At 40.2% G+C, this 27,725-nt stretch overlaps 2 protein-coding genes and 1 pseudogene across 3 annotated transcripts in view; 2 read left to right on the top strand and 1 right to left on the bottom strand.

The window, feature by feature from the left end:
• Nucleotides 1–4,246, top strand: part of LOC124233559 (integrin alpha-V) — an 87,021-nt gene extending 82,775 nt beyond the window's left edge. For both annotated transcript variants that reach the window (XM_046650704.1, XM_046650703.1), the window contains exons 29-30: nt 93–215; nt 473–4,246. In XM_046650704.1, coding sequence (XP_046506660.1) covers nt 93–215; nt 473–568 — 219 coding nt within the window. In that variant the 3' untranslated portion in view covers nt 569–4,246. The remainder of the gene's footprint in view (nt 1–92; nt 216–472) is intronic.
• A 4,585-nt stretch (nt 4,247–8,831) lies between these two features.
• Nucleotides 8,832–16,870, bottom strand: LOC124233563 (tRNA selenocysteine 1-associated protein 1-like; annotated as a pseudogene).
• Nucleotides 16,871–16,993: 123 nt separating this feature from the next.
• Nucleotides 16,994–27,725, top strand: part of LOC124233562 (protein FAM171B) — a 61,183-nt gene continuing 50,451 nt past the window's right edge. The window contains exon 1 of the mRNA XM_046650706.1: nt 16,994–17,291. Within this exon, the coding sequence (XP_046506662.1) occupies nt 17,072–17,291 (220 nt within the window). The 5' untranslated portion in view covers nt 16,994–17,071. The remainder of the gene's footprint in view (nt 17,292–27,725) is intronic.

The following is a 27,725-nucleotide window of genomic DNA, read 5'->3' as shown; positions in this document are numbered from 1 at the left end:
ATACCATTAAGGTAAAATATTGTGGGCATTAAGATATTTGTTGAATAAGTCAGTGAACTATTTTTCAAACTCAAACTTTTTTCCCCCGACAGGTCACCACTGATGTCACCTGGGGCATTCAGCCGGCACCCATGCCTGTGCCTGTGTGGGTGATCATTTTAGCAGTTCTAGCAGGGTTGTTGTTACTGGCTGTTTTGGTATTTGTAATGTACAGGGTAAGTAATGGACTTAGAAAGAGAGGGAGGGAGGGGAAGCAGAAGAAAAGAGGGAGAGAGGAAGGAAAAGGAGGAGGAATGGAAGGGAAGGAAGGGACGTTTAATGATGGTGCACGATGAGCATTACATACTATTTCAGGGAAGAAAAATTGTACCAAGTGCCATTTAAATTTTCTTGGTGAGAATATAATCACTCAGAATACTTTGAATTTTCTTCACTGATGTGGCAGTGATGTTAGCTTTTCTTCAACTGACAGATGGGCTTTTTTAAACGTGTCCGGCCACCTCAAGAAGAGCAAGAAAGAGAACAGCTTCAACCTCATGAAAATGGTGAAGGAAACTCAGAAACTTAACTGTGATTTTTAAGTTATGCTACATCCTGACCCGTTCGAATCACCAACTTCCTTACAGGTTTCAGTTTCCTTCATGAGGAATTAAATTCCAAGACTGTACTGCTGATGGTGCCCATTGTTTTAACCACAAAATGACAGCAATATTTGTGAGCCTTTTTGTTATAATTATGTTCAGACATACATTTAATACACATCCACTGACTTGTGTTTTTAGGTATTTAAATAATAAAATTTCAAGCGAGAGCTCTTCTTCAATGTACATAAGACAGGTAGTGCCTGAGTTACCACTCTATGTAAAACAGTACCTCCTACGATTATTGTTTCTGATTTTGTATGTTGCGTTTTGTTTGTTGTTGTTGTTGTTGTTTTAAAGCCATCCAAATTCGGGCCTTAGGATCCACATCTTTTGTACAGGTACTTAATGTTAATACACATTACACTACAGTTGCGTTTTCAAGCTACTAATTTTGTAACTGCATGAACTTGATTTTAATATTACCTACATCATAGAACTTTAAAAAAAGCAAACAAACGTGATTTCATCAAAATTCTTTCCTGTAATAGCAAAGGTACAGTATTGTGTTTTAATATGAAAATTGGGTACATGCTGTTAAATTTTTATTTATATTTAATTCACAGTCCATTTTATTACATTTTAATTTGTATAAGTTGTATTTCAAATCCTTTAAGCCAACCTATACTAAAAATTCGTTCCATAATCAGAAATGCCTATTATGTGTAATAGTTTAATTTCCACTAAATATCATGGTGCTTAAAGCCATATGGAGTTGGAAATCATTTCCAAAGTACATTTATCCCATTGTATCAGTCTGGCTATTTACAATACAAAAAAGAAAAAGCATTTTAATTAAAAGACTACATTTGTAGCTCTTTGATAGAGTTGCTTATTAATAGTACATTCTTAGAGTAAGAATTTTCATTTGGGATTAATTTGTTTTCCCCCTGTACATGTATTGTTCCTTATATTTCCAAAACTGTTACTGAAAATGGGTCAAGATCAATGAGGAATCTTTACAACTTATAGGAACCTGCACCCAAACCCCCAAGCCCATGGGAAATGCTTAGAATGGAAATTCTCAAAGTAGTTCACTGGTTTCCTTCTAGCAATAGCATGATGCTACTCACGTGGATATGACCTCAGTTGAAGCAAAGTGTAATGTGTAAAACTAGTCTCAGATATCAAGGTGACTTCTAAAGGGTACTTTTATAAGCAATTCAAGTTATTGGAAACCTTTTAAAACTTTCTTAGGCTTATTAACACAAATTACTTTTCTAGGATTTTTTAATAAAAGCTGCATAGGAGGCAAGTTGTACTTTTATATGCCTGTAGGGTGATGACTTTTCTAGAGGAATGGGTGATTTATTCACAGTTCCTCAAGGCCTGCGGATGACTATTAATTATACCTATTTTTGTGCAATTACGTCATGTTGTACATTGGAAGTTGAGAATTTAATAACTTTTTAATTGCTGTCTTCATTTGGCAATGATAAGTATTTTCCTTAAATAATTGAATATTTTTCTATGTTTTAAAAATTGAAATTTATCTTGCCATGTCTTGTGTTATAATTCTCTACACAAGTGGCTAACTAGAATATATTCATAAAATAGAGGCAAATGTAGGTGAGTTATACAAGTTAGAATATTGATAAGACCCTGTATTTAGCTCTAATGAATTTCAAAATTAATAGGTTTTGTAGTATAGATTTTATTAGTAGCTTAAAAGATCTTAGTCGTATGCAATAAGTATTTTTATTACTGATAAATTTAAAACTTTTTAAGAAAAAAATATTTTTATCGTAGAGCCTGCCACAGATGGTTACTAAGTTGGTCTATAACAACTTTCGTCTTACCTGTTTTCCCACCTAATAGCAGTCATTCCTGAAGATAGATGTTGGATAGAAAGTCACTCTTTGAAAAGAGGGTTACTATTTGCTTTTGCACAATCTGTTCCTTTATGGCGTCTATCTCAAGGTATACCCTTGTAAAGGAGATTGTGGGATGTTTCATTGGAAATTAACATGCTGTTTGAAATTTCCTTTATGAAATGTAATTTTAAGCAATAGTATTTTCTTTTAAAAAATGAAAATTTATATCTCCACAAAAATATGGTAGAAGTATAAAGCAAAAGCCTACTCTCTAAGGAAAATGTTTGGCAAAATGTTGGGATTCTTTTTACCTTAAAGTGGCCTGTGAATGTATTTGCTTGAAATGTCAAAAGTAGTCCTATGAAAACTATTTTAATTTTCAAACATTTTAAATGCTACTGTGTTTGTGATTTATTGAGAATTAAAATCCATTTAAGTGTAAAATTCTTATAATCTGATTCAGTTTGAAAAAACACATATGAATGAGGTGTAGAGAATATTTAAAGCATTTGATATTCGTAAAATATATTGATACTGTTGTTGATTTCTTATGTATACATTTATTTGAGAATTGAGAAACATTTGTGTGAGGAACATTCTTTCCTTTTCTTCCCTATACCTTTCTCTTATGATTAGTTGTTACTGTAATTCTGATTAAGTTCTTAGTAATTCTGAAGTATAAAACAAGTAAGCAAAGTATTAGTGCCACAATTCTACCTGTGTTATGAAACTACTTATTCATAGTAAATTCTCATTAATACTTTATATTTATATAAAGAGAAAATTCAAGTATTAGTAAAAGAGACCATACTGGCTTCTTTAAGAGGGCCGTAAAGATTTTTGATAATGAATCCTGACCTTAGGAGAGAGATTTATGTGGCAAAAGTAGAGTATCTAGCTGATTTTTATAAGGAAAACAATCTGTAAGTTGGTAGACATTCCTCTGTTACAGAATGTAGTGCCGAGCTTGGAGAAGAGTAAGTCATTCTTGGAATACTTGTGTATGACCATTGCATATCTCAGTGTCACTTTGTATTCTTGAATAACTTGTATATGTGGTAGTTGGATAAATGAGAAAAATATACAAAATTTGAAAACTGCATATAGGATCAAAAACCGTGAATGAAATGACTTAGTGTTTTGAAGAGTATCCCTTTTAACTTCTTGGTAGGCTAGTTAGAACAGTGAACCTAGGGGTGTGTAGCATGCATATGTGCTTGTGTTTCATTGTAATTTCTGATACATAATGAACTTTTTGGGAGAGGTACTGAGTCTTTGATTTTTTGTTGTCATTGTTCTCAAGTGCAATATAACAATGTAACCAAACCTAGTTAATTTCAGTGTCATTATTAATTTAGTAAACCTAACCTACACAGAGATTTATTAGTATTTTTGTTAGCAGGAAGGAGTGATTCTGCTGTGGATACACAAATGAAGCTATTTACCCCTAAAATGGTCCATTCTACATTCTTTTTCAGGCTGGACGTAAACAGTTCCCTACTAGTTTTGAAACACTTTAAAATATCTTAAAGTAACTTGGAAGCTGTATATATCAAATTAATTTGCTACCTAAGTAACATAGAAAGTAATTTTCTTTGTTTAGCTTCTCTTGTGATCACCCACATTGGGTGAGACATAAAATGAGTGTATTCTAAAATGTGTCATTTGCTAACTTGATTTGAGTTAGTGAAAACTGGGACAGTGTTCTGCTTAGTTTCCCGTGTGTAACTCGTCACTGTACAATAAACTTGAGCGTGTGGTGCCGCGTTTGGGTATGGCCTTTATACTTTCCTTCTGGGATGTTGTATGTTTTTTAATCACATGAGCCAGCAATAATGCACTAAAAGGATGACCGCAAACTGGTGACACACCTCTCTGAAAGTCTGAATTCTTAAGAGTTAATTATTTGGAAAAAGATAATACAAGAAGAGCAAAGGAAACCTAATGTGAAAACACACCAATTACAAGTCATAGAATCACAGATATTTAAAATTTAAGAAGGGTTTCCAATTCCAATAATGGTAGAGAAGCTTGTGTCCAATAACAATGAACAAACTAAGAAGGAAAAAAAAGAAACTTTTTGAAGACACTGAAGTTACCAAAAGCAGGTGGAAACCGGGGAGGGTTTGACTCTTAAGGAAGGGAACCACGCTTTTCTCTGTGGCTGCTCTCTGTTGTATAGAGAGAATGCAAACAGAAAAATGCCCTCTCATTTCCTGAAATGATGGCACTGCCATCATGGCTAGAAATTGAGGGTGAAATCTAGGAAAGGAAGGAGCCACGTTCTAAGAGGGAGAATATTTTCGCCTAAAATTCTTGGCCCACCCTGACCCTGATTCTGCTCTAGTGAGACTCCAGAGAGCCCAAAAGGAAAACAACAGCTGGAAGGTTGAAAGAGCTGAGCAGTTGTTCCAGCCACTGTCCACTGCAGGAGGAACATGAGTTTGGAGTTCAAGTCTTACCAGGTGACAGGAGCTTGAGAATACCCCAGTCTTTCCATTAAAACTCCAGAGGATCTATGGCTTAGGAATAAATACTACATCCCAAGATTGATTAATTCACCCTAGGACAAAGGGGAAAACCAAAGGGGCTCGCCCTAACAAAGCATAAAACCAAGCTTCCACAAGTTTAAGGTGATCCACCTATGATTTAATTGTCTGCTGGTAAAGGCAGTTACCTTCAGAGGAAGATACCACAACCTAAAGACTACAATGTATCGTCCACAATGGTGTGTGTGTGTGTGTGTGTGTGTAAGTGAGAAGAAAGAAAAATGTGACCCATAGTTTTGAGAAAAATTAGTCAATAGAAACAGACCCACAAACAATTCAGCAGACATTACTTTAAATGACTATGATAAATATGTCAGAGTCTATACAGGAAAACATGGAAGTTTGGGGTGAAAAGGTAGGCATTTCGGGAAAAACTTGGAAACTAATAACATAGACTCAAGTGGAAACCTTAGGACTAAAAAATACAGTATCTAAAATCAGAAATTCATCAGAGGGGGATTAAAAGTAGAGTAGACAGAACAGAAAAAAGGATCAATGAACTTACATTGATAGAATTCATCCAAAGTGATGTACAGAGGGCAAAAAAAAGAAAAAAAGATTGAAAAAATAAAAGCCTTGTCAAGAACCTGTGGGACAATCTAACAAGGTGCACAAGGAGTCTTAGAAAGAAAGGAAAGAGAAAATGGGGCAGATAAAATATTTGAAACCAAAGTTTCCAAATTTGATTAAAAAAATAGCAACCTACAAGACTGGAAGCTCAGTGAACCCCAAACAGGACAATCCAAAGAACACCATCCACGGACACCATGTCAAACGCCGAAACCCACAAATCAGGAGGGGTTTACCTCACCCCTTCACACTGTTGATGATGCCCAGAAGGTTCCTTACTTGTTCAAAGCAGTAACTGTCAGGATTGGGACCTCAGTTTACATATTCAGATTCCTAGTCCAGCTTGCCTTCTGCTGTGCAACACTGCCTAGATTGCTAGTTCACAGTTTATAAAATGGATTTGCTATTATCTAGTGAATAGGCTGAAATGCCTGCATATCAATTGGTGCAACACCAATCCTTTTCCAAGTAATATCTTTATTCACTTTCTAACCTGTTCTGAATTGCCTAGAGAGTTATATGGTTAGATTCCCTTTTACCTCCTGGGTCCCTTTCCTTGTCAGCCCCATCTCCTGAAGCATAATAAATATGTAAATTGGTGTTGGTTTAATAAAAGGAGTTTAGATTTTGAATTGGAACTTAGAATAATTTACATTTGTGTTATTTTAAAAAAAACTATTTTGAAGTAATCTCAAAGTTCTACACCATTTCTCAGATGTTGGAGTGTTGAAATGGAATCTTTAGGCATTGCTTTTTAGTCAATCTTGTATTCAGACTATTAACAGTTACTACAAAGTTATCCCTCAAAAGCACTAAGTGATGCACATTATCAGTGGTGGTATTTAACTTGGAGAATTATGCTCTCTACCTGAGTAATAGGAGTTATTCTTGATCTTGTATAGGGTACATGGTGAACTTCCCATAGGCAAGAACGTTCTGATGGCTTATAAATTTTCTCCTCTTTGAACAGTGCAGTTAAAGTTGTTTTTGAGAGGGGTGGCCTGTTGGCACAGCGGTTAAGTGCATACCTTCCGCTTTGGCTGCCCGGGGTTCACCGCTTTGGGACCCAGGTGTGGACATGGCACCTCATGGCAAGCCATGCTGTGGTAGGCGTCCCACATATAAAGTGAAGGAAGATGGGCACGGATGTTAGCTCAGGGCCAGTCTTCCGCAGCAAAAGAGGAGGATTGGCAGCAGATGTTAGCTCAGGGCTGATCTTCCTCCAAAAGAAAAAGTTGTTTTTGAGATTAGAAGTGACATAAACACCTTTAAAACTCAGAGGTATTCTCACCTAATTGGCAGACAAGTGGATGATTTTGCAATTTTCAGTATACTTTAGTGAGGAAACCAAAGGGAAGAGTTTATTAAAGAATGAGCAAATTTCCTACTTCTCAGTATACCAATTTTGACTTTTCGACTTGAGCCTCCTTTACGACTAAACCAGAGCCACACACTTCCCACCATGTGGTGCTAAATTACCAAACTCAACTTCAAGGGTCTTCTCTCAATCACTCCTCAGGTATTCAGTGATTGCAAGGAATAGAGACGACACAGCAGTAACTAGTGGCACGTCGATCCTGCTGCACAGCCCTGGTCGCTCAAGGGAATCCTAAAGCAGCTGCAGCATAGGAGTGACTCAGTAACAGAGCTGAGAATCTGGTTTACGCATGAAACAGAAACAGTCCCTTCTCACCTCTAATTCCCCACAGCCAGTTCTTCCCCTCCTCACTCCATAGCCTCCCCTAGATCCATGCAGGCTTGGTCACTGGGTGAGCCTCAGTACTTTCTCGTGCCTTGGACAATGACGTAGTTTTAAATTACTGCAAGGGCCTTTTGCCCTGAAGGGTCACACATTCAGAGAACCAGGGATTAGGTCATGGGCATCTTTTGGGGGGTGTTATTATGTCTACCACAGTCCACCTCTGGCCCTCAAAGGTTCGCATCAGTCTCATATGCAGAATACATTCAACCCATACCAAAGTCCCCCCAATCAAACCATTACAGCGTCAACTCAAAGACCAAAATCCCTTCTTCATCTCATCAGATTGAATGTCCCTAATTCATTATTTAAATCATCCAAACTGGGTATGGGTGAGGCTTGGTTTATGATCCATCCTGGGATACAATTCTCTATATGTGGACCTGTGAAACTAAAGAAAAAGTTACGTGCTTTCAACATACAATGGTGCAACAGGCATATTACAATAATTATAGACATTCTCATTCAAAAAAGAAAAAAAAGGGAAAAAAAAAAAAAGGAAATCACTGGTCCAAAGCAATTGTAAAATCCAGCTGAGCAAACTCCATTTGGTTTCAAAGTCTGTGAATAATTCTCTGTGCCTCATGGCTACACTCTCTGAGTCCCCCCCCAACCCCCAAGTCTTGAGCCTTTTGGTCTAGGTTTAGCTGGTTCCATCACTTCCTGTCACACATTGGCCTATCCCAGCTGGAATGCCTAATGAACTCTTCTCTACCCAGTCACCAGACTTAGAGCAAATCTGTTGGAGGAAGGAGGATGCCTGAAATGCCTTGGATAAAATTGCCCACGGTTTGACGCTCAGCACATAATCCACGTGTTCTGACTCAGAGAATCTTAATGATTTACATGCGTGTCACCTGAGAAGGGCTTCTAAACCCAGGGTTTAGTAGCTGTTTGAATGACCTATTTTGGTTAATAATCCCAAACTGTTATTATCTCCAGGAGAATGGATAGTCCTACCTGGGCAAATGATTCTTGTTCAAAGACATACAAATTTTTTTTTTTTTGAGGAAGATCAGCCCTGAGCTAACACCTGCTGCCAATCCTCCTCTTTTTGCTGAGGAAGACTGGCCCTGAGCTAACATCCATGCCCATCTTCCTCTACTTTATATATGGGACACCTACCACAGCATGGTGTGCCAAGTGGTCCCATGTCTGCACCCAGGATCCGAACCAGCGAACCCCAGGCCACTAAGAAGCAGAACGTGCGAACTTATCCGCTGCGCCACCGGGCTGGCCCCTAAAGAAATACAAATTTGAACCTGTTCAACCCTCTTCAACAGTTGGTCCCTTGGTTTTCAAACTCAAATGGTTTACTAACAAACGAAGGCAGCAGTATTTCAGGAATATTCATAATTTAGTGAAACAGTTCATCGCTAAAATCTTACAAATCATATTTTCAGAAAAGCCAAAGTTCTTGCAATTTTTTTTTTTTTCAAAAGGAGTCTGCCTTCTCCCTCTCATGGCCCACTCTGGCTTCTCCTTTGTCCTGGCTACGTCATGGTGGGGATCTCTGGAGACAGTTGTACAGGGTCTGCCGGTGACAGTCCATCAGTGCATCATACAGCTCCTCAGTCTGCTCTATGAACTCCTTGTTGGCCTCAGTGACACCCAGCTGTGGCACGGGGTCATCGATCGAGTGCAACTTCTTCATATGTGTAGGGGCACTAGCTGGTGTGCCCTTTTAAGACCATGTGTCCTTGAGGCTCCTTGTCTGGGCTATGTACCAGCACTCACAATGATAACAGTCCTGGGCTTGGTTAACCCAGCTGTTTTCTCATTGGAGAGTTAGCACAAAGACCCTTGAGATCTGAGGGAACACGGAGGCCCTTGGTGGGGAGGGCGGGGGGCGGAGCATGGGGCTCTGGTCCTTGGAATGCAGGTCATACAGGGACAGTCCCCCTTGGCAAGCATGCAGCCTTTGTTCCTCTGCCTACTTAAGCAAGCTTCTCTCAGGGGCCGGTAGCTGTGTCCATTTCAGTCCAGCTGGCTGCCACTGGACCCTCCCTGTACGGAACTTCCCAATAAACCCTTATGTCTTGTTCGCTGTCTCTAGGTCTTTTCTTTGGTCTCTTGGCAACGTATCGGGCACTGCTCACTCGGCTGGGCATGTGGCGGAACAATATGTCTGCATGGTACTCTGGGTATGGCCACACTGGGAGGAACTGTTTGCTGTGGCTGCCTGTGTTCCGGTCATGACCCCACCGGGAGTGGTAGTTCTGGTACTGCTGGTAATACTGGTTGTAGCTGTAACTGCACATCTGACTGTATTCCACCAGCTCCACATGGCTCACGTGAGGGACTGCTATGCTCAGCAGCGCCAGTTTAGACCCCCGTCCCACTGCTTCCTGGCACTTTGTAAGGGTTTGCTTCTGTTCCCGTTCATTGGTAAATTTCCAAAAAACTATCGCTTTTTGACATAAAGCAGATAATACATCCTTTCTGACCTCAGAGAATCTTAATGATTTACATGCCTGTCACCTGGGAAGGGCCTCTAAACCCAGGGTTTAGTAGCTATTTGACTCATATGACCCACTTTTCATCTGTGAATTCATCCGTGAATTTGACAAAACCATAGCCCAATGGTTTCACAAAACCATAGCCCTCATCCAAAACCACCTTGCTTTCCTGACAGGAGCGGCAGATGTAGATGAAGAATTCTAAAATCTTGCCATCATCCACATCTTGGATCAGACCCTCCCGCAAAAGAGGCAGTACTCAGGGCTATTATTTGGTTATTTCCTACAAGTGGCATAGTTCACTTTAAAACATTTTGCAGGTGTGCCTCTTAGATGATGTTTCCCATTAATTTTATGCAAACACTTCCCAGCTGTTGCCAAATCTGTGCATTCTACAAAACAGCAGCCAGCTAGGAGTCCAGTGAGTCTGTTTGACACTTATCCTGGTCTCCCCTGTGGAGGCAAGGGCTCTGGCGGTGAAGTTCTCATCCACGTAGGCTCCAGGGCACCTATCCGTAGGCGGGCCTCCATAGGATTGTTGTAAACTTTAAAATCAGGAAATATGAGTCCTCCTATTTTGTTCTTATTTTTCAAGATTGTTTTAGCTATCCGGGGTCCCACGCAATTCCATGTGAATTCTAGAATCAGCTTGTCAGTTTCTACAAGGAAGTCATCTGGGATTGTGATAAGGATTGTGTTGATTCGGTAGGTCACTTTGGGGGTATTGTCATCTTAACAATGTTACGTTTCTGATTCATGAACCTTGGATGTTTTTCCATCAATTTAGATCCACTGTAACTTCTTTGAACAAAATTTCATAGTTTTCAGAGTACCAGTTTGCCCTTCTTTTTTTTTTTAGAGATTGGCACCTGAGCTAACATCTGTTGCCAATTTGTTTTCTCCCCAAAGCGCCAGCACATAGTTGTATATCCTAGTTATAAGTCATTCTAGTTCTTCTATGTGGGATCCCCCCACAGCATGGCTTGATTACCAGTGTGTATGTCCTGTCTGTGACCAGGATCCGAACTGGCAAACTTCAGGCCACCGAAGGGGAGCATGTGAACTTAACCACCGAGCCACAGGGCCAGCCCAGTGCTGTTTTGACTACGATTGCTTTGTACTATATTTTGAAATCAAGTAGTGCGATGTCTCCCGCTTTGTTCTTTTTGCTCAAGAATGCTTTGGCTATTCACATTCTTTTGTGATTCCATATGAATTTTAGGATTGTTTTTTCTATTTCTGGGAAAAATGCTATTGGAATTTTGCTAGGCTTTGCATTGAATCTATAGATGGCTTTGAGAAGTATGGACATTTTAACAATGTTAATTCTTCCAATCCATGAACAAAGGGTATCTTTCCAACTATTTGTGTCTTCTTTAATTTCTTTCATCAATGTTTTATAGTTTTCGGTGCACAGATCTTTTATCTCCTTGGTTAAATTTATTTCTAAGGTTGTTTTTTGGTGCTGTTGTAAATGGGATTGTTTTCTTAATTTCTTTTTCAGATAGTTCATTGTTAGTGTACAGAAACACAACTGATTTTTGTATGTTGATTTTTGTATCCTGCAATTTTACCGAATTCATTGATTAGTTCTAACAGTTTTGGTGGAGACTTTAGGATTTTCTATATCTAGTACCATGTTATCTATAAACAGAGGCAATTTTATGTCTTCTCTGATTTGGATGCTTTTTTATCTCTTTTTTTTTTTTTTTGCCTAATTGCTCTGGCTAGGACTGCCAGTATGATATTTAACAGAAGTAGTCAGAGTGGGCAATTTTGTCTTCTTCCTAATCTTAGAGGAAAAGCTTTCTGCTTTTCACCATTGAGAATGACATTAGCTGTAGGCTTGTCATATACAGCCTTTGTTATGTTGAGGTGCATCCTTTTAATACCTAATTTGTTAAGAGGTTTTTGTTTTTAATCATAAAAGGGTGTTGAATTTTGTCAAAGACTTTTTTTGCATCTATTGAGATGATCGTATGACTTTTGTCCTTCATTTTGTTACTGTGATGTATCACACTGATTGATTTGTAGATATTGGTGGGGAGAGGGCCTGGAGCCTGGGGCCACAGGGATCGCTCTGACACTGGGGCAGGCCTGGTTTGGGGCCATGAAGGCTGGCCTGGAGGCTGTGTCCAAAGGTGCTAGCCTGTTGCCTGGGGCTCAGGGGCCAGCCTAGCCCTGGGGCAGTCCTGGAGCCTGGAATTACAGGGGTGGGTTCTTTCTTAATCCTTGATAGCATTCATATTTTCTTTCCAGAGTTATTCGGCTCCCAATAATGTATTTTATCCAGTCTTTCTTATGTACACCAAAAGAAATACATTATATATATTACACACACAAACATATGCAGTTGATCCTCATTATTCATGATTCCATATTTCCAAATTTGCCTATTTGCTAAAATGTATTTATAATGCCCAAATCAGTACTTTCATGGTTATTCCTGGAAATGTGCAAAGCAGTGAAAAATTTGAGTTGCCCAACATACATATGCCCAGCTGAGTTCAAATGAGGTGATGCTCTTCCTTCTTTCGGCTCTCATACTAGATACAAGGGTCCTTTTTATGGTCTATTTAGTGCCAGTTTTTTTTTCAGTTTTGTACTTTTCATTGGAGATTTTGTTGTTTAAAATAGCCCCCAATTATAGTGCTGAAGAGCTGTCACTGTTCCTAAACCCAAGAAGGCTGTGCTGTGCCTTACAGAGAAAATACATGCATTAGATAAGCTTCTTTCAGGCATGAGTTATAGTGCTGTTGGCTGTGAGCTCAATATTAATGCACTGCAATATATAATAAATAAGGTGTCTTTAAACAGAAACGCACATAAAACAAGGTTATGTATTGTTCAGTTGATAAAAATGTTATGACCAGAGGCTGGCAGGAACCAGACTGTATTCCTCCTAGGAGCAATGGTTCAGTATTTGCTACTTTAGTGTTTGCAGTGACTTTATAGAACACAACTAACAAGAAAAATGAGAATTGACTACATATAATATGAAATTTTATATACATTATAAAATATATATAAATGAAACAGAATAAACATGCATACATTAACCAAAGAAGTAACAGCTGACATTTACTGAACAGTTTCTATAGCAAGAAACTCTAATTTTACATTATGTCGGTTTTTTTTACCTCTTTTAGGCTCTATTATTTCTCCCACTATACACTTGAGAACACCGAGGCCCAAATCTTTTGTAAATCACACACAAAGCTGTGAGTGGTAGATACCAGAGCAGCCTGATTCCAGGGCTCTCCTCCATTAACCAATAGTTCTGCCTCATAAAATTGATTTATTGATTTAATCAACCAAGTAATCAAACAATCAGTGTTAGGCATTGTGGTAGGAGCTGGAGACACAGCTGTGAACATGATGGCCCTGACCCTTGTGGAACCTACGCTAGTGAGGATATAGGCAAGTAAGTATCCTTTTTAAATAACAGAGTCCTAAGGGGAAATATGAGGTGTCCTGCAAGCTCAAAGCAGGAGTACCTAATCAAAGCTAAGGATGCCAGGGAACGTATCCTGGAGGAAGTCATATCTAAGCTGGACCTTCTGGCTCTATGCGAGCTTGCCAGTTAAAGAGGTGAGGAGCAGAGTTCCAGGCAGAGGAAATCAGTATGTTAAGGTCTAGGGGCAACCCAAATCAGTCTAGTTCAAGGCAATAAGAAAACTCCCTTCTCTCTCTCTCTGTGTAAGTGTTTATGTAAGAAATATTAAAAGATGAGCCTGGGTGGTCAGAGGATAGATTATAAAGGGCTTTGTAAGTCTGTTCAGGATTTTGGACTTTGTGCCAAGAACAGTGGGGTGGGGGGGGGTACTGGTAGATTTCAAGCAGGGAAGAATTAATATATTATATATGCATAGTATTATTCTTTGCTTTCTGGTGGCTCTTGTAGTAGTTTTATAAAAATGAAGAAGTTCTAACATTTATGGTTATATTGTACTAAGCATGAACAGTATCATGAATTAGGAAACTGAAAATAATGTCCTAGATCAACTGGCATCTTCCATTTCTTTGTAAATCACACTGACTGACGCGTGAAGCACACGCAGGTGGCAGGATACACCTTCCTGAATATCCGCTTGGTTTTGTCCCCACCAGTTGGTGTGTGTGCTAAGTCAGTTATGCTTGTTCACAAACTTGTTTTTGTCACTTCTATGTGTTATAAGGAATGGATGAAATATAAACTTGAGCAAAGTGCATTTTTCTATGTAAACTAAGTTTAATAGTGAGTGAGAAAATTGCAAACATTTGGGAAAAAATTGAAAATAGAAGGAATTGGCACTCACATTGTTTGTCAAGAGTCTTTAAGAACGCCTTCCACTTAAACTAAAACTGCAAATCATAGGGGTGCACTGTAATGGTGGTTTATGACTTCAAACCCTAGGATGTGGTTAGATACTCAAAAAAACCCTCAATTTTTAGCCCTACATCAAAAGATTGGTAAATGAATCTGCTTTTACTTATTTTAAGATAAAATAAGCAGTTTAAAATATATTTAAGATATATTGATTTTTATGTTTCTTCACCATCTTTTTTGATTCACCAGTTACTAGCCCTGATTGCATCAGATAATATAGATTTGTATATTGCACAGAAGTTAGGCATAAGCTGTATGAGCAATGGGGCATTTAAAAACTATGTCAAGACCATGTTGATCGACAAAACTTATTTCTTTAAACAGTCCATAGCACTGAAGGCTTTGACGTCCACCCTCTACCGGGGGCTGTGTAATCAGCGGCTTTGCCTCGGGAGGGTCAGCTTCCGATATGTTAAAGATGACTTGGCCACCATAACGCAGAAGGACAGAAATCCTGGAAGCCTTCCTTTCTTCCTGCAAGTCAGGTTTTTGGAGCCATTTCCATTTTCTCCTTTCTTTCAGGCAGAGGTAAATTGGAAGAAAATGCAACAAAAACAGCTTGGTGAGACTAGTGAAGGCTCTCTGCCTTCAGCCTCCCCCAATAGCTCCTGCTCGCATAGGCGAGGCAGAGCCATGATGGAACAATGGCATTCACTGCGAGAACCCACACTTTGGCATCTGTTTTCCAAAAATTATGTAGCCCCCATACTTTATTTTTGTCTAAAACATCACTAAACAAGCAATACAAGCTCATGGTAAAAGTTTCAAACAGTGCAGTTAGAGTCACATATTAGAGTAGCTTTGGGGAGACAGTAGCCTCTCTGATTGCCAGTGTTTCCATTTGCTAAATAGGATGAGAGCTAACTTGTAGGATTGCTCTGAGGATACAAAGAGATAATGCATGTAAAATGCCTATTATTATTATTTTACTTTATGGTTCTATAGGCATTATTTTTATACCATTGATCAAAGAATAATTTTCCACTATTGAGAAGTTTGTTCTTTTCCAGCAAGTTGGAAACTGTGGGAGAAACACACAGAAGAATGGTGAGAGTGGAGACGGATTGTCCAATAGCCAAATCAGCTGAATCAAGAATGATGGTGACTGACCAAGGTCGCAGTCAGATCACATTTACATTAGACTATGAGATGTCCCACAGGCACTGCAAATGCAAAAAGACTATAGTTGAACAAGCTGTGGCCTCTCACCCTATTCCGCAGGCTGTACTACCAGTTAATCTTGATAATGTTCTAAGCAGCCACCCAGGATCTGAATCTGGCAATTTGACTGTTATACTAGACACACTCATCTCTCTCCTTCTCCCTTCCCCACCCACCCACCCAACCAGCCAGCCATCTCTGTTGATTCCAGCCCTAAATATTGAATGTCTCACTCATTTCCTCTCTTTTCCAGTCTCAAAAGCCTTGGCCATCTCCTCATGGGCTTTTGCAAACACCTCTGAACTGGTCTCCTCTCCTCTGATCTACCCTGTGTAATCAATCTTCCATGCTGATAGCAAAATGATCCTTCTAAAAAGCAGACTGGTGGCGAGTCTCTTTCCTGATTAATTTCTTTCACTACTTCACAGTCACTTGCAGCGTAAATTTCAATTTCCTTGAAATTTACTTGAATTTATTATAGCATCTAAGGTTATTACAAGAGTTAACATATATAGAGTGCTTGAATGGTGCCTGGCACATATGAAGTACCATAGAAGCGTCCGCTATTACTTTTTTAGTGATCTGATCTCCAGTCTCATTTTCAATTTAAAACACTGTCACTCTGTCACAATCATTGCTCACAGTTTTCCAAGCACACTGTGCTGTTAAACTCCTTTGCGCTTTGTGCGAGCGCGCGCGCGCGCGCACCGCCACGCCCCCGCCCCCCATGCTGCTCTACTTTTTAGATGACCCGATTGCTCCCAGCTATGTGTGGAATTCTTATTCTTCTTTAAACTCCACCTTCCCGAGTATTTTATAGCCCCCTTCCGTATCCCACATAATTTCTTCCAATTCATTGCAACCTCTACACGTAGTGTTTCCCCAGTGGCAACCATACACTGGATTATAATTTGCTTACATGTTCCTCTACCCTAACAGGTAGTGAGCTCCTAGAACGCAGGGGTTGTATCTTGCTTGTTCCAAACACCTGACTAAAGGCTGGCATACTGTAAGCACCTAGTGCGCATTTAGTAGAATATGTTTTGAACAAATGAAAAACGTAGGCTACCAATTATACAAAATGTACATAAGAATATTTTATGATACAGAAAGAGATTCCCACTTGGGCAGAAAAAGGAAGTTTAGTCAAAATCTGGAGAGCCACAGTTTAATTTCTAGCTAACCAATGATGGCCATGATGAGCAAAGCCTATTTAGTTAGGAGACCCTAGCTTTTTCAGCCACTGATGCGGTAAGTGTTGTAGGAAGGTAATCAACCTATCACCTCTCCTCTACTTCAGGGTCAGGTGGGGGGGAATTTTATTCCACTTTGTGTAAAATTTCCCGGAGCCTCGGTAGGGGCTGGAGGGTCTGAAGGTCTCCCAGCCCGCAGAAGGACTCCTTTCTCGTTGATCCTTGGCGGCTTCCGCCCAGCACACCACCCTAGCACCGCGCGGAGCACTAACCCTCGCAGCAGCCCGGCTGCGGGCGAGAACCGAGCATCTGCTCGGGGCGCCCGGCTCGCCCCGCCCCGCCCCGCCCCGCGCATCACGTGCTGGAGGATGCTGCCTTCCCCCTCCTCCTCCTGCTTCCCTCCGCCTCCCGGCCTCCTCCTGCTCCTGCTGAGGGTGTGCGAGGCAGACGGCGCGAGGGGGAGCGTGCAAGCGGGCGCTGCCGGAGCCCGCAGCCCTGGCGCCCGCCGCCGCCCGGAGCCCCGCAATATGCCGCCGCGGCCCTCTGGCTCTCGGCCATGGCGAGGCTCAGCCGGCGCGTCCCTTGCACCCTGCTCTTCGGCCTGGCCGCGGTGTTGCTGAAGGCACAGCTGGTCCCCGCGGCCGCCAGAGCCGAGCTCAGCCGCTCGGATCTCAGCCTCATCCAGCAGCAGCAACAGCAGCAGCAACGGCAGCGGGAGGAGGCTGAGGAGGAGAGGCCAGAGGTGCCTGGGGCATCCTCCACCGTTACTGTTCCAGGTAGGTCCCGGCAGCCCGGCCCTGCCTTTCCATCTCCGCCGGAGAGCTCATCTGGTGTCCCTGGCTTCCTCGCCCCTTCCCTAGATCGCTTCCCATGGCCTGTCCTACCCATCCCCATCTCCGCAGTCTCCCCAGACTGCCTGGCCAGGACTCAGGCTGTGCTCTGGTTTCGGGAATCTGCCCTTTGGGTGATGAGCTTTCTGGGAAGCGCAGAGCTCTGCAGTAAGGTGGGGAGGGGTCGGGAGGGGTAGGGGTGAGTGACTGCCTCCATTGATCTTTTTCTCTTCCCTCCCTTCTTTCTGAATTCTTCCTTCTGCCCTGGGAATGACTGTACACACACACACACACACACACACACACACCCCCACCCACCCACCCACACACACACATATTGTACACACACACACACACACACACACACATTCTCAAATCCCTTTAGCATTCTACTCTTTATCCTTTTCTCCCCTAGAGACTGAAAAATCTTGCAACAGACACCCACACACTCCTTTTCACCGTCTCGCCCCGCCTGTTGTATTTAAATTTAGACCTGGAGAAAGAAATCTTGATTTATTTTATTATCTGTTTCTATCTCTTCTTATCCCGGGAAGGGTTTAAGGCAGTTTGCAAGAATGCCTTCAGTATAATAAGATATAATAAAACAAAATGAAATAGGAGTTTGCAATTGAAGGAAAGGGAAAAGAGGAGGGGGGCAGATAAGATAAAGTCGGTACTGACGTTAGCACGGCGGAGCTTGCCCCTGGAGAGGGGAATCTCCTCACTTGTTAGGAGAACTTAATGAGGCAGATTCTTGACACTATTCCGTGAGGATGAGGAAATACGCTGTAGTGTATGTGGCTGGAACAGTCCCTGGTTTCCTGCCTTGTTCCCCCTCCCCGTTAAAGCTCTCCTGGTAAGCAGAAAGCTGGATTATCCCTTTTAAAAGCCTCTCCCCACCCACCACCCGAGTCCCTTCCCTACTGTAGATGCTGCCTGCTGTTTGCAAAGAAGAAAAGCCCATCCATTTTTTGGCAAGTGGGCTTAGGTTTCTGCAAAAGCCAACGTGAATTATAACATTTGTTTTTGTTTTAAAATCCTGCCTAGTGACATGATACAAGATGCTGAAAATGAAATTTTAAAGAATGGAATCAGCAGCTTATTTTGTACTGCTTGCTCATCATCAAAGAGCAATACTCAGGCATGCCAGCTGCAATTCGTGACACAGCCAGGATGATTTAATTTATCAGAGTGCTTGGAGCAGAGGATGAAATCACCAAAGTGTGCGGGTGCCTACACCAACTAATAACACTCGAGTGTGGCTAAGAGTCCTGAAAGGTGTGGTGTGTGTGCTGGTTTTCCTACCTGGGTTTTTACAACTGGAAGTGCTAACATGGTTTGCGCGAGGCTGCTATTTGCTAAACGTAGGGAAATGAGAGAGGAGAGTTGGAGAGCCTGTCTTCATTATGAGAAGGATTTCATAAATTAGCTATGAAACAAGTCTGAGAGAGTGTTGGTGGATTTTATGATTTGCAATATATTTTTATTTCAGTTTATCTTTCAGGCATATTCGTTTAATGTGTTTTGACTACTGTGATACAGATATGTTGTGACGAGGTTTACGAATAACTGCGAGATGAAATCTTTTTTTTTTCTGCTTTTTCTCCCCAAATCCCTCCAGTATATAGTTGTATATTTTAGTTGTGGGTCCTTCTCGTTGTGGCATGGGAAATCTTTTGTATGTAGCGTGGACATTAAAATATTTTTCTGATATTTGTGAGGGAATATTTTTGAAAAGGATGATTGTTCGGGAAACTAGGAGTTTTTGTCCCATTTACCTATTAGAGCGATCAAGAGGAAGGAGCCACTAGCCCATGGGTCAGACCAGAGCCTGAAAAGTACCATATGATAACTCTTGCTTCTGCCTCAGAAACTCTAGCTCCCCAAGCCCGCGGCAAACAAGAGAACAATTCAGTTGATTGTTGTTTAGTTATTGGGATATGGAGTCAGATCACAAACAACCTATAAACAAGTGAAGTTAAAATAGTCCTCTGAGCGCGCCGTGATCTCTAGGGTGAACCGGTCTTCCTGCTTCAACCTTTGTTTTCTACTATCTCTTCTCCTCACACAGCTAGTGATGTTTTTAAAAACATTAAATAGGATCATCTCTGCTCACAGTCCTCTAGTGGCTTCCCATCCTCCCAAATGCACGCCCAGATCCTGAAGATGGCCTACAAAGGCCTGGGTCCCCTGTCCGCCCCTCCCCCTGCCATCACCCGCAGCTCTGCCCCTGACTCGCTCCACTGTAGCTACGCTGGCTCTCAGTTTCTTCAGTTTGCAAGGGGGCCTTGGGATGGGGCCTTTGCACTTGCCGTTTTCTCTACCTGGACTTTCTCTCTGGAATTCTGGAACTTCACGTTCTTCAGGTTTGCTGAAATATTACTATATCTACGAAGCTTTCCTGACCAGCTACGTGAGATAGGAATCTGCGTGCCCTTTCATACTCATTCTCCTCCAGGTCACTCATCATCCTAAGGAGCCTGTCTCCTCTTACTAGAATGTAAGCTCTGTGAGGGCATGAACGCTGTTTTGTTCCCTATTGTATTAAATTACATGTATTTTTAGTACCTAGAAGAGTACTGGTAAGCATAGGCATGCATAGGTTTGTTGAATGAATGAATGGATGAAGGAACAAACAAAAATGCTGGCGTCAAGGATCATTTTCACCTTTTAAGTATTTGCTGTTTAACATGTGAAATTCTTCATTGGAATTTAGCAGGGGAGATATAAAAATAAAGAATTTTTAGGTAGAAATATCTGTAAGTAGAGGTTATAAAGTATATAAATTTTGGATCTTGAATCTTAGCTAATTTCGGCCTTTATCTTATGCTGACTATAGAGAACTGATTGATACCAATGCTTGAGTCCACTTATGAGGTTCTGTCAAGAAGATTTTTTTTTTTTGCGGAAGATTAGCCCTGAGCTAACATCTGCCACCAATCCTCCTCTTTTTGCTGAGGAAGACTGGCCCTGAGCTAACGTCCGTGCCCATCTTCCTCTACTTTATATGTGGGACGCCTACCACAGCATGGCTTTTGGTAAGCGGTGCCATGTCCATACCCGGGATCCGAACAGGCGAACCCCAGGCTGCCCAGAAACAGAACAGACGAACTTAACCGCTGCGCCACAGGGCCGCCCCAAGAAGGTTTTTTACCCAAGTGTACTTATAATCCTATTATGCCCTAGGAGGGTATTAACGTATCTGTAAATAGCTGTGGTTGAGCCTGAGTTCATTCTTTCGTCTGTATGGTGCTTCTGATCTTGGACATGTTATGTGGAAAACTATAGGACTTTTCTCAGGCAAAATTTAGAAAACTAAGAAGACACATTTTGGTGACTGAGCATGTCAGTCCATAGTAGAGAAATTGATGTTGGTTAGTATTCGCTGGATTTTATTATTCTGAAAATTTGTATCTCTTTGTATTGCTGGGAAATAAGAAAATGAGGTTTAAAAAAGTTGAATATGAGATTTACAAAGTCAAGATTTAAAAACAGTGAATTTTTATTTTCTCATTAACTCATAAAACACCCGGTCTTCAGACAGTAGTGAGAATAAAGACTAAGGTCGTCTGTCAAATGAGTTGTTTTCTCTGGTGTGTGCAGCAGCTCTCATTTCTCCATCTGCACCAATATTTGTGAGAAATAAATATTTAGAGGGCCAGGGAAGGATAATTTGGGGGCTGGTGGTAGCTGAGACAACCATATATTCACCGTGATGGCCCATTAGAAGGGAGGCATGCTGGAGGTGGGGGCAGGAGGAGCTGGAAAAAATAATGAGCTCCATTTCAGATTCTCCATGTGAAGCACAGACTCGGGATCTCCACTGGATTTTTGTAAATGTTTTCTGCATACAGAGAAAGCTTGAGAAGTATATTTTTCTGATGTAACAATTTTTGATTGTACATTTCACCAACAAATTTTGAACCTTTTTATTTTGGAATATGTCAAATATGTAGAAAGTAAACAGAATAGTATAATAAAAGTCCATACCCATTAACTAACTTTAACAGTGATAAAATTCTGCTTTAATTGTTTCACCTGTACCTCCACCCATTTCCTCTATGCAGGGTTTTTTTTTGAGGTAAAACATATATACACTGAACTGTGCATACCTTAGCTTAATGATAAATGGATATACCTGTGTAACCATCGCCCCATCAAGATGTAGAATATTTACATCACCCTAGAAAATTCCCTCATGCCCCATTCTAATCCCTGCCCCTTACCCAGAGACAACTGCTGTTCTGATTGTTTTCATCATATATTAGAGCTGCATAAAATAGAATCATAGAGCAGGCACTCTCTTGTATCTAGCTTCTTTAGCTCAGTCTGATTTCCATAGGTTTCACCCACGTTGTTGCATGTTCAACGGTTTCTTCCTTTTTACTGCTCAGCAGTATTCTATGGTATGAATTACCGAGGTTTGGTTTATCACTTCTTCTGTTGATGGCTATTTGGGTTATTTCCAGTTTTTGCTATTGTAAATAAAGCTGCTACATTCTTGTACAAATCTTTGTGTGGACATGCCTTCATATCTCTTGAGTAAATGCCTAGGAGTGGAATTGCTGGGCCAAGTGGTATGCTTTTGATGTTAAAAATTTTTTTTTCATATTCTATGTAGCTGAAACCTACTTCACTTAAAATTTAATTTAAAAATAAAATTCAATATAGAATATTATTGTTTACGTAAAATCAAATAGCTTGATTTAAACAAACCTGATTGAAATCTCCCATTTATGAAAGCATTTATTTATTTACTTTTTTTCTGTTCAAGGAATTTGAAAATCAATAGGAGAAGTGGGTTGAGAAATTAACTGTTCTATCTAAAGCACTCATGTTTTAAAGGCCATATCCCCAGATGGGGTAATTATGATTTCTTTCCAGGATTTTAATAACCAAAGGGAACTATTTCTTGGTGTTGATTACAGGTTGAAAAACACATGCCATTGTGTTGAATTTGAATCCAGTTTGTTTTAGTGGTGGTTTCTCAGTGTTCTTAATGTGACAGAACAGAAACTAGAAAATATTTTTCTGAAACAAAACTCTTCCCCCCAAGTATATAAATATTGGACTTGATTTCTCTGTCAGCATTCTGTCTGACTAGGTTAGCTGCAGTGTTGTCATTCATTCACTTGGCTTAGTGTGATGGGTCTTAATTTCCTTTTGTCCGCATTGCCTGAGCTAGGAAATGGATATATTATTTTCCATCTGCTAGTGGAAAAAGTATGCTTTGGAATATTTACCCAGAAAATTCTAAAACTATGAAAGCTATGCATTGTAGTGAAATACATCATAAGCTTAAGAAAACAGCTTCTGGGGTTTTTTTTGAGGAAGATTAGCCCTGAGCTAACGTCTGCCGCCAATCCTCCTCTTTTTGGTGAGGAAGACTGGCCCTGAGCTAACATCCATGCCCATCTTCCTCCACTTTATATGTGGGATGCCTGCCACAGCATAGCTTGATAAGCGGTGTGTAGGTCTGCACCCAGGATCTGAACTGGTGAGCTCCAGGCCAGTGAGCCCCAGGCGGGCGAACCCCAGGTCGGTGAAGTGGAAAGTGCGAACTTAACCACTGCACCGCCAGGCCGGGCCCGCAGCTTCTGTTTGTTTTGAAGATTGTGTTTGGAGATATCTGTTTAATTGGCCTCTTGCATAAGCACAATGTGTATTTCTAAGACATATAAGATTCTGTGCCTTTTAAATTCTTTTTCTTTTATGATTGTCTGTGTCATCAGGAATAGGCAGTATTCTTAAATACTTGTTGTTAATGTCTGGGAGTATAAAGGCCAGTTCACTTGGGCCTGAAATGAGTCAGTGATTCTGAGTGCCATTTCAAGTAGGGTAGAGGGTGTCAAGGAAGTGATAGTTGCTTCTGACATTACTAACATGTCAGATCTGCCTCAGTGACTTAGTGAACCAAGACTGTAAAATGCCTCAGGATTGCATTACACTTATCTGAAATCTCGAGTTGATAATACCCGTTAAGCTCTCCATATTAAGGTTCTGTGTCTTGTGTAGAAATTAAGATTTAAAATTAATTTCATTTATATGTGAGATTTCAATTTCTATTTAATGTGCTTTTTTCTTAAGTTGGTTTCTATCTCATAACAATTTAGGGAATAATATAAAATTAAAAAAATTTGCCAAATATTATCATTATTGTACTTAGATTAGTTTTGTTCCTGTTCAGTAAAGAAGTATTATTTATAGACTATATCATTTTAATTCAGTTGTTAGCTCTGCTGAAATTTAGAACATTTAGATAGCAATCCAATAGCAGTTCATATCTGTGGCCCTAAATGCTAGTTGGACTTTAGGTGACCAGTTGACCAGTGGGAAGCTGGTAAAAATGTCCAGCCTCAACCCAGGCTTCATGCTGTGAGGGCCCTGGCTTGTCTCTGGGGTGAGTACCCCAGGAATGCTGTAGAATTCCATATCCTTAGGCCTTTCTAACATAGAATAGAACCAGTGTCCGTGATTTTAGTCCCACTTTTACTCCTCTGTTTTTTTGTGATAGGAATGTGACACAAACAAACAGGATGGGTAGATGGGCAAGTTTCTAATGGGTTAACTATAACCAGGTTGAATAGAAGCTGCAAAGGTCCTGGATTTTGTGACCCATTCCACCCTTGCCTGCCCGCCTTTGTTTTTGAAAAGGATAGAAATTAAGCTGTCAAAATATGGCTGTATATAGTTAAATGGATTATATTTCTTCCAAACTTTAAACATACTGCTAATGTTCTTTCATATTTGCATGAGTAGAGTTTGTTTATAAGTGTCTGGGTGACTTAGATAAAACTACCAGGAGAATATCCATTTACTATAAAAGTGAAATAGAGGGAGGCCACACTTTTTGTGTAAGGGCAGAGAAGTTACCAAGAGTAATGGGTGTAGCAGGAAATATTTAACTATTCTACTAACTAATACTAACTAGGTAAAATGAACCATGCATGAATCAATAAGAGTGTGCCATGAAACACTGATTATGATTAATGCAATTTATGTACCTGAAATTAAAAAAAATCTACTCATTTATTTTTAAAAAGTTGGTATATTCCAAATATTTTCATTTAAAGACAGATAAATTCTCTTCATAAAATAAGTACTTCCCAAAGTATATTTTACAATATATTTGTGCTATTAGATTCAGTACTTTTAGCAGAAAAACAATGATTTAGTACTTCCCAAAATTTCAGTGTTTCTTTATATTAGAGTAGCTCTCATTCATAATCATATGCAGCAAAAATATTTTTATAGCACGATATGAAGCAATCTGATCTTCTAATGCTATTTATAACGAAGTAGCATCTAATATTGATTAAAATATGTAATAATTAAAACGAAAGTTTTTCACTTTGCAGATTATAATAAGCCTTCTTGGAATCATAGGCTCTTGGAACTAGAATGAGGTGGAAATGACCTTCTCCAAAATGCTTTGCTCTGGCCATGTTTGAAGAGTATATGACCTCAGCCAGAACACATCCACATCTTCAAAGAAATTGTGGTATCATCTGGCAGTTACAAAGTCTGATAAAACTTACAGTTAAGGATAATTTGATGATTTTCTTCACAGCAAATATGACGCAGATCAGTGTGCTTTTTTATAATCCCTACATTTCCTACCAGTGGACTCAAGTTTGTGAATGAGAAGAGTCAAAAGAATGTGTATTTTAAAATTGCTTCTGTACCTTAGTATTTCAGATAGGGAAGAAGTCTTGTGAATCAGGAAAGCTTGGTAAATGTAGGCTGTAAACATGTAGGGGGTCAAAACTTTGGAGGCTCAAGAGAAAAGAAGAGAGAGGTAACATAACTTGCTGTGACAAGTCTGAGAGGGTGTCAAGTATGTCATTGTTCATGGGGGAGAAAGGTACTCACCAGAGGTGAATCTTTCTTCCCCCTATATGTGTAGGGGACTCGCTGTCCCTTATACCTTGTAAGGCTGGGGTTCTAGGGAGCCAATGGAAGGGTGTAGAAGGTTCACGAGCACCCTGAAATTATGTAATCTTCAATTATCTAGTGTTCAGAGCATCTGTAGGGTTTTCAAAGGAATCCTTGACCCCCAAAAGGTTAACAAAGCCTGCCATGGTTAATTAGTCCTTTGTGAGCGGACTCAGTAAGAAAAGAACAAAGGTAACATTCAGACTCAAGTAACGTTTTTGTGTGTTCTTAACATGGGAGGTTTTTCTGTTATTGTGTGCATGTGGTCAGTGAAATTCGTAAGCTTGACAGCAGCATGACCAATTCTGCCAGAAAGCTTTCACCCTTAAAAGAACTGATGGTTTAGGATGCACGACCCTTGGTCCATTCTTTCATCCTCTGGCTTGTCCATTCTGTTGTAGAATGGCCACCAGTATGCAATAGATATCTTTTGATAAATCATATGACTTTGAACTGTTTTATGTCCAGATTTCATTATATAATAAACTGGTAGGACACCTTATACCTGAAAAAACCCTCTGTTGGAATTCTTTGGCAGTCAATCCAGAAACTCTTTGCAGCTTGGCTCTTGGCTGTTCCACTAAAAGATAGGATCATTGAGATTAAGTTAATAATCTTGATAAAGGCTCTGATGTCTTTGTGAGTCATCTAATGCCTCCAGGCCTGATTATAAACCTCAAACAGTCTTAGCAGATGAGGGCCCACCCTGGTTGTTATTAATTCTCAAAGCAGGCATTTATAAAAACCTAAGTCTTTCCCTACCCGCTGAGACAAGTATTAATCTTTGGTCTTTAAACAGTTTTGGGGTCAAAATAGCAATTTCAGTCTACAGCGATTTAAGTCTGCAATTGAACTTGCTGTTTTCATCACCACTGCTGTTCTAGGCTTTCAAAATGGATGTAATTTCTAAACTCATTGAAACCCGCATCTTACGCACTTTTTTTTTTTTTTTTTTGGTGAGGAAGATTGACCCTGAGCTAATAGCTGTTGCCAGTCTTCCTCTTTTGCTTGAGGAAGATGGTCGCTGAGCTAACGGCTGTGCCAATCTTCTGTTTTGTATGTGCGACATCGCCATAGCATGGCTTGATGAGTGGTGTGTAGGTCTGCGCCCTGGATCTGAACCCGCAAACCCCAGGCTGCTGAAGCAGAGCACACACACTTAACCACTGTTCCACCAACTGGGCCCTCTTACTCATTTTTTGGATTCATACCTCTCCTGATTTCACTAAAAACTGATTACATTGGAAAAACTAGATGCTAAAAAGAGTGAATAACAGGGGCTGGCCCCGTGGCTGAGTGGTTAAGTTCGTGTGCTCCGCTGCAGGTGGCCCAGTGTTTTGTTGGTTCGAATCCTGAGCGCGGACATGGCACCGCTCATCAAACCACACTGAGGCAGCATCCCACATGCCACAACTAGATGGACCCACAACGAAGAATATACAACTATGTACCAGGGGGCTTTGGGGAGAAAAAGAAAAAAAATAAAATCTTTAAAAAAAAAAAGTGAATAACAGAGTGAAGAATTTCTTTGTTTTTAGAAATAGCTTTCTTTTGCAGAATTTTTCTTTCCTTTGAAAATCCAAATGGAGAAATTTGTATTTTAACACATTCTGAAGTTCCAAAGAGAAGTAAGAGCATGTGTTGAGACTTGGAAAGCTGCAGCTTCAGGGAACAGCATGGGGCACAGACATGGAGGGAAAAAAATAGAGGCACCCACGACAAATCCAAGTCTTACTGTGGCCCTTGTGCTTCGTGTAGATGGGGACTGGCTCACAGACGAGAGCTCTATGCAGGGGCTGTGTGTGGGGCCTGTCATGGATCCAGCAGCTTAGAGATAGGTATGACAAAGGCAGATGAAAAGATGGTGACCCAATTCATTCCTCTTTCTTTCCTATCAATATTCCTTATCAATAATACAGTATCAAGTCTTTAACTCTTAAATAATTTGTTATGCAATAATTACATTATATTTTTAAAAATTATACATAAATATTAATATGATAACTATAATATGTTTGATATTGTAATATATAGGTAATTAAAATATCTTTATATTCTAAAACAAAAGTAGAAAAAATAGTTTATTTTTCCACTAATTTAACACTCTGCCTCTGTTCTCACTCTCCCCTCTCACGAGGTGATCTCATTCACTCCAGTTTTTTGAATACCGTCTATATGCTGAGTCTCCCCAGAGCTTGCTCCTGAATATATCCACTAATTATTTTGACATCTTTATGTGGCTATATCATGGGTATCTCAGCTTAAGCATGGCTAACACTGGATTCTTGATTTTCTACCACACCTTCGGGAATAAAAAAGTCTCCTTCCTTATTTTTTTTATTTTGAAACTATAGTCACCATGCTGTATTCCACCCCCAGAACTTATTTGTCTTATAACTAGAATTTTTACCTTTTGGCCACCTTCATCATTCATTCTTCCTCATT

Source organism: Equus quagga, unplaced genomic scaffold (genome assembly GCF_021613505.1).
Source record: "Equus quagga isolate Etosha38 unplaced genomic scaffold, UCLA_HA_Equagga_1.0 205_RagTag, whole genome shotgun sequence".
In the NCBI taxonomy this organism is placed as follows: domain Eukaryota; kingdom Metazoa; phylum Chordata; class Mammalia; order Perissodactyla; family Equidae; genus Equus; species Equus quagga.
The sequence above is the reverse complement of the archived record's forward strand: the minus strand, read 5'-3'. Positions and strand labels throughout refer to the sequence as shown.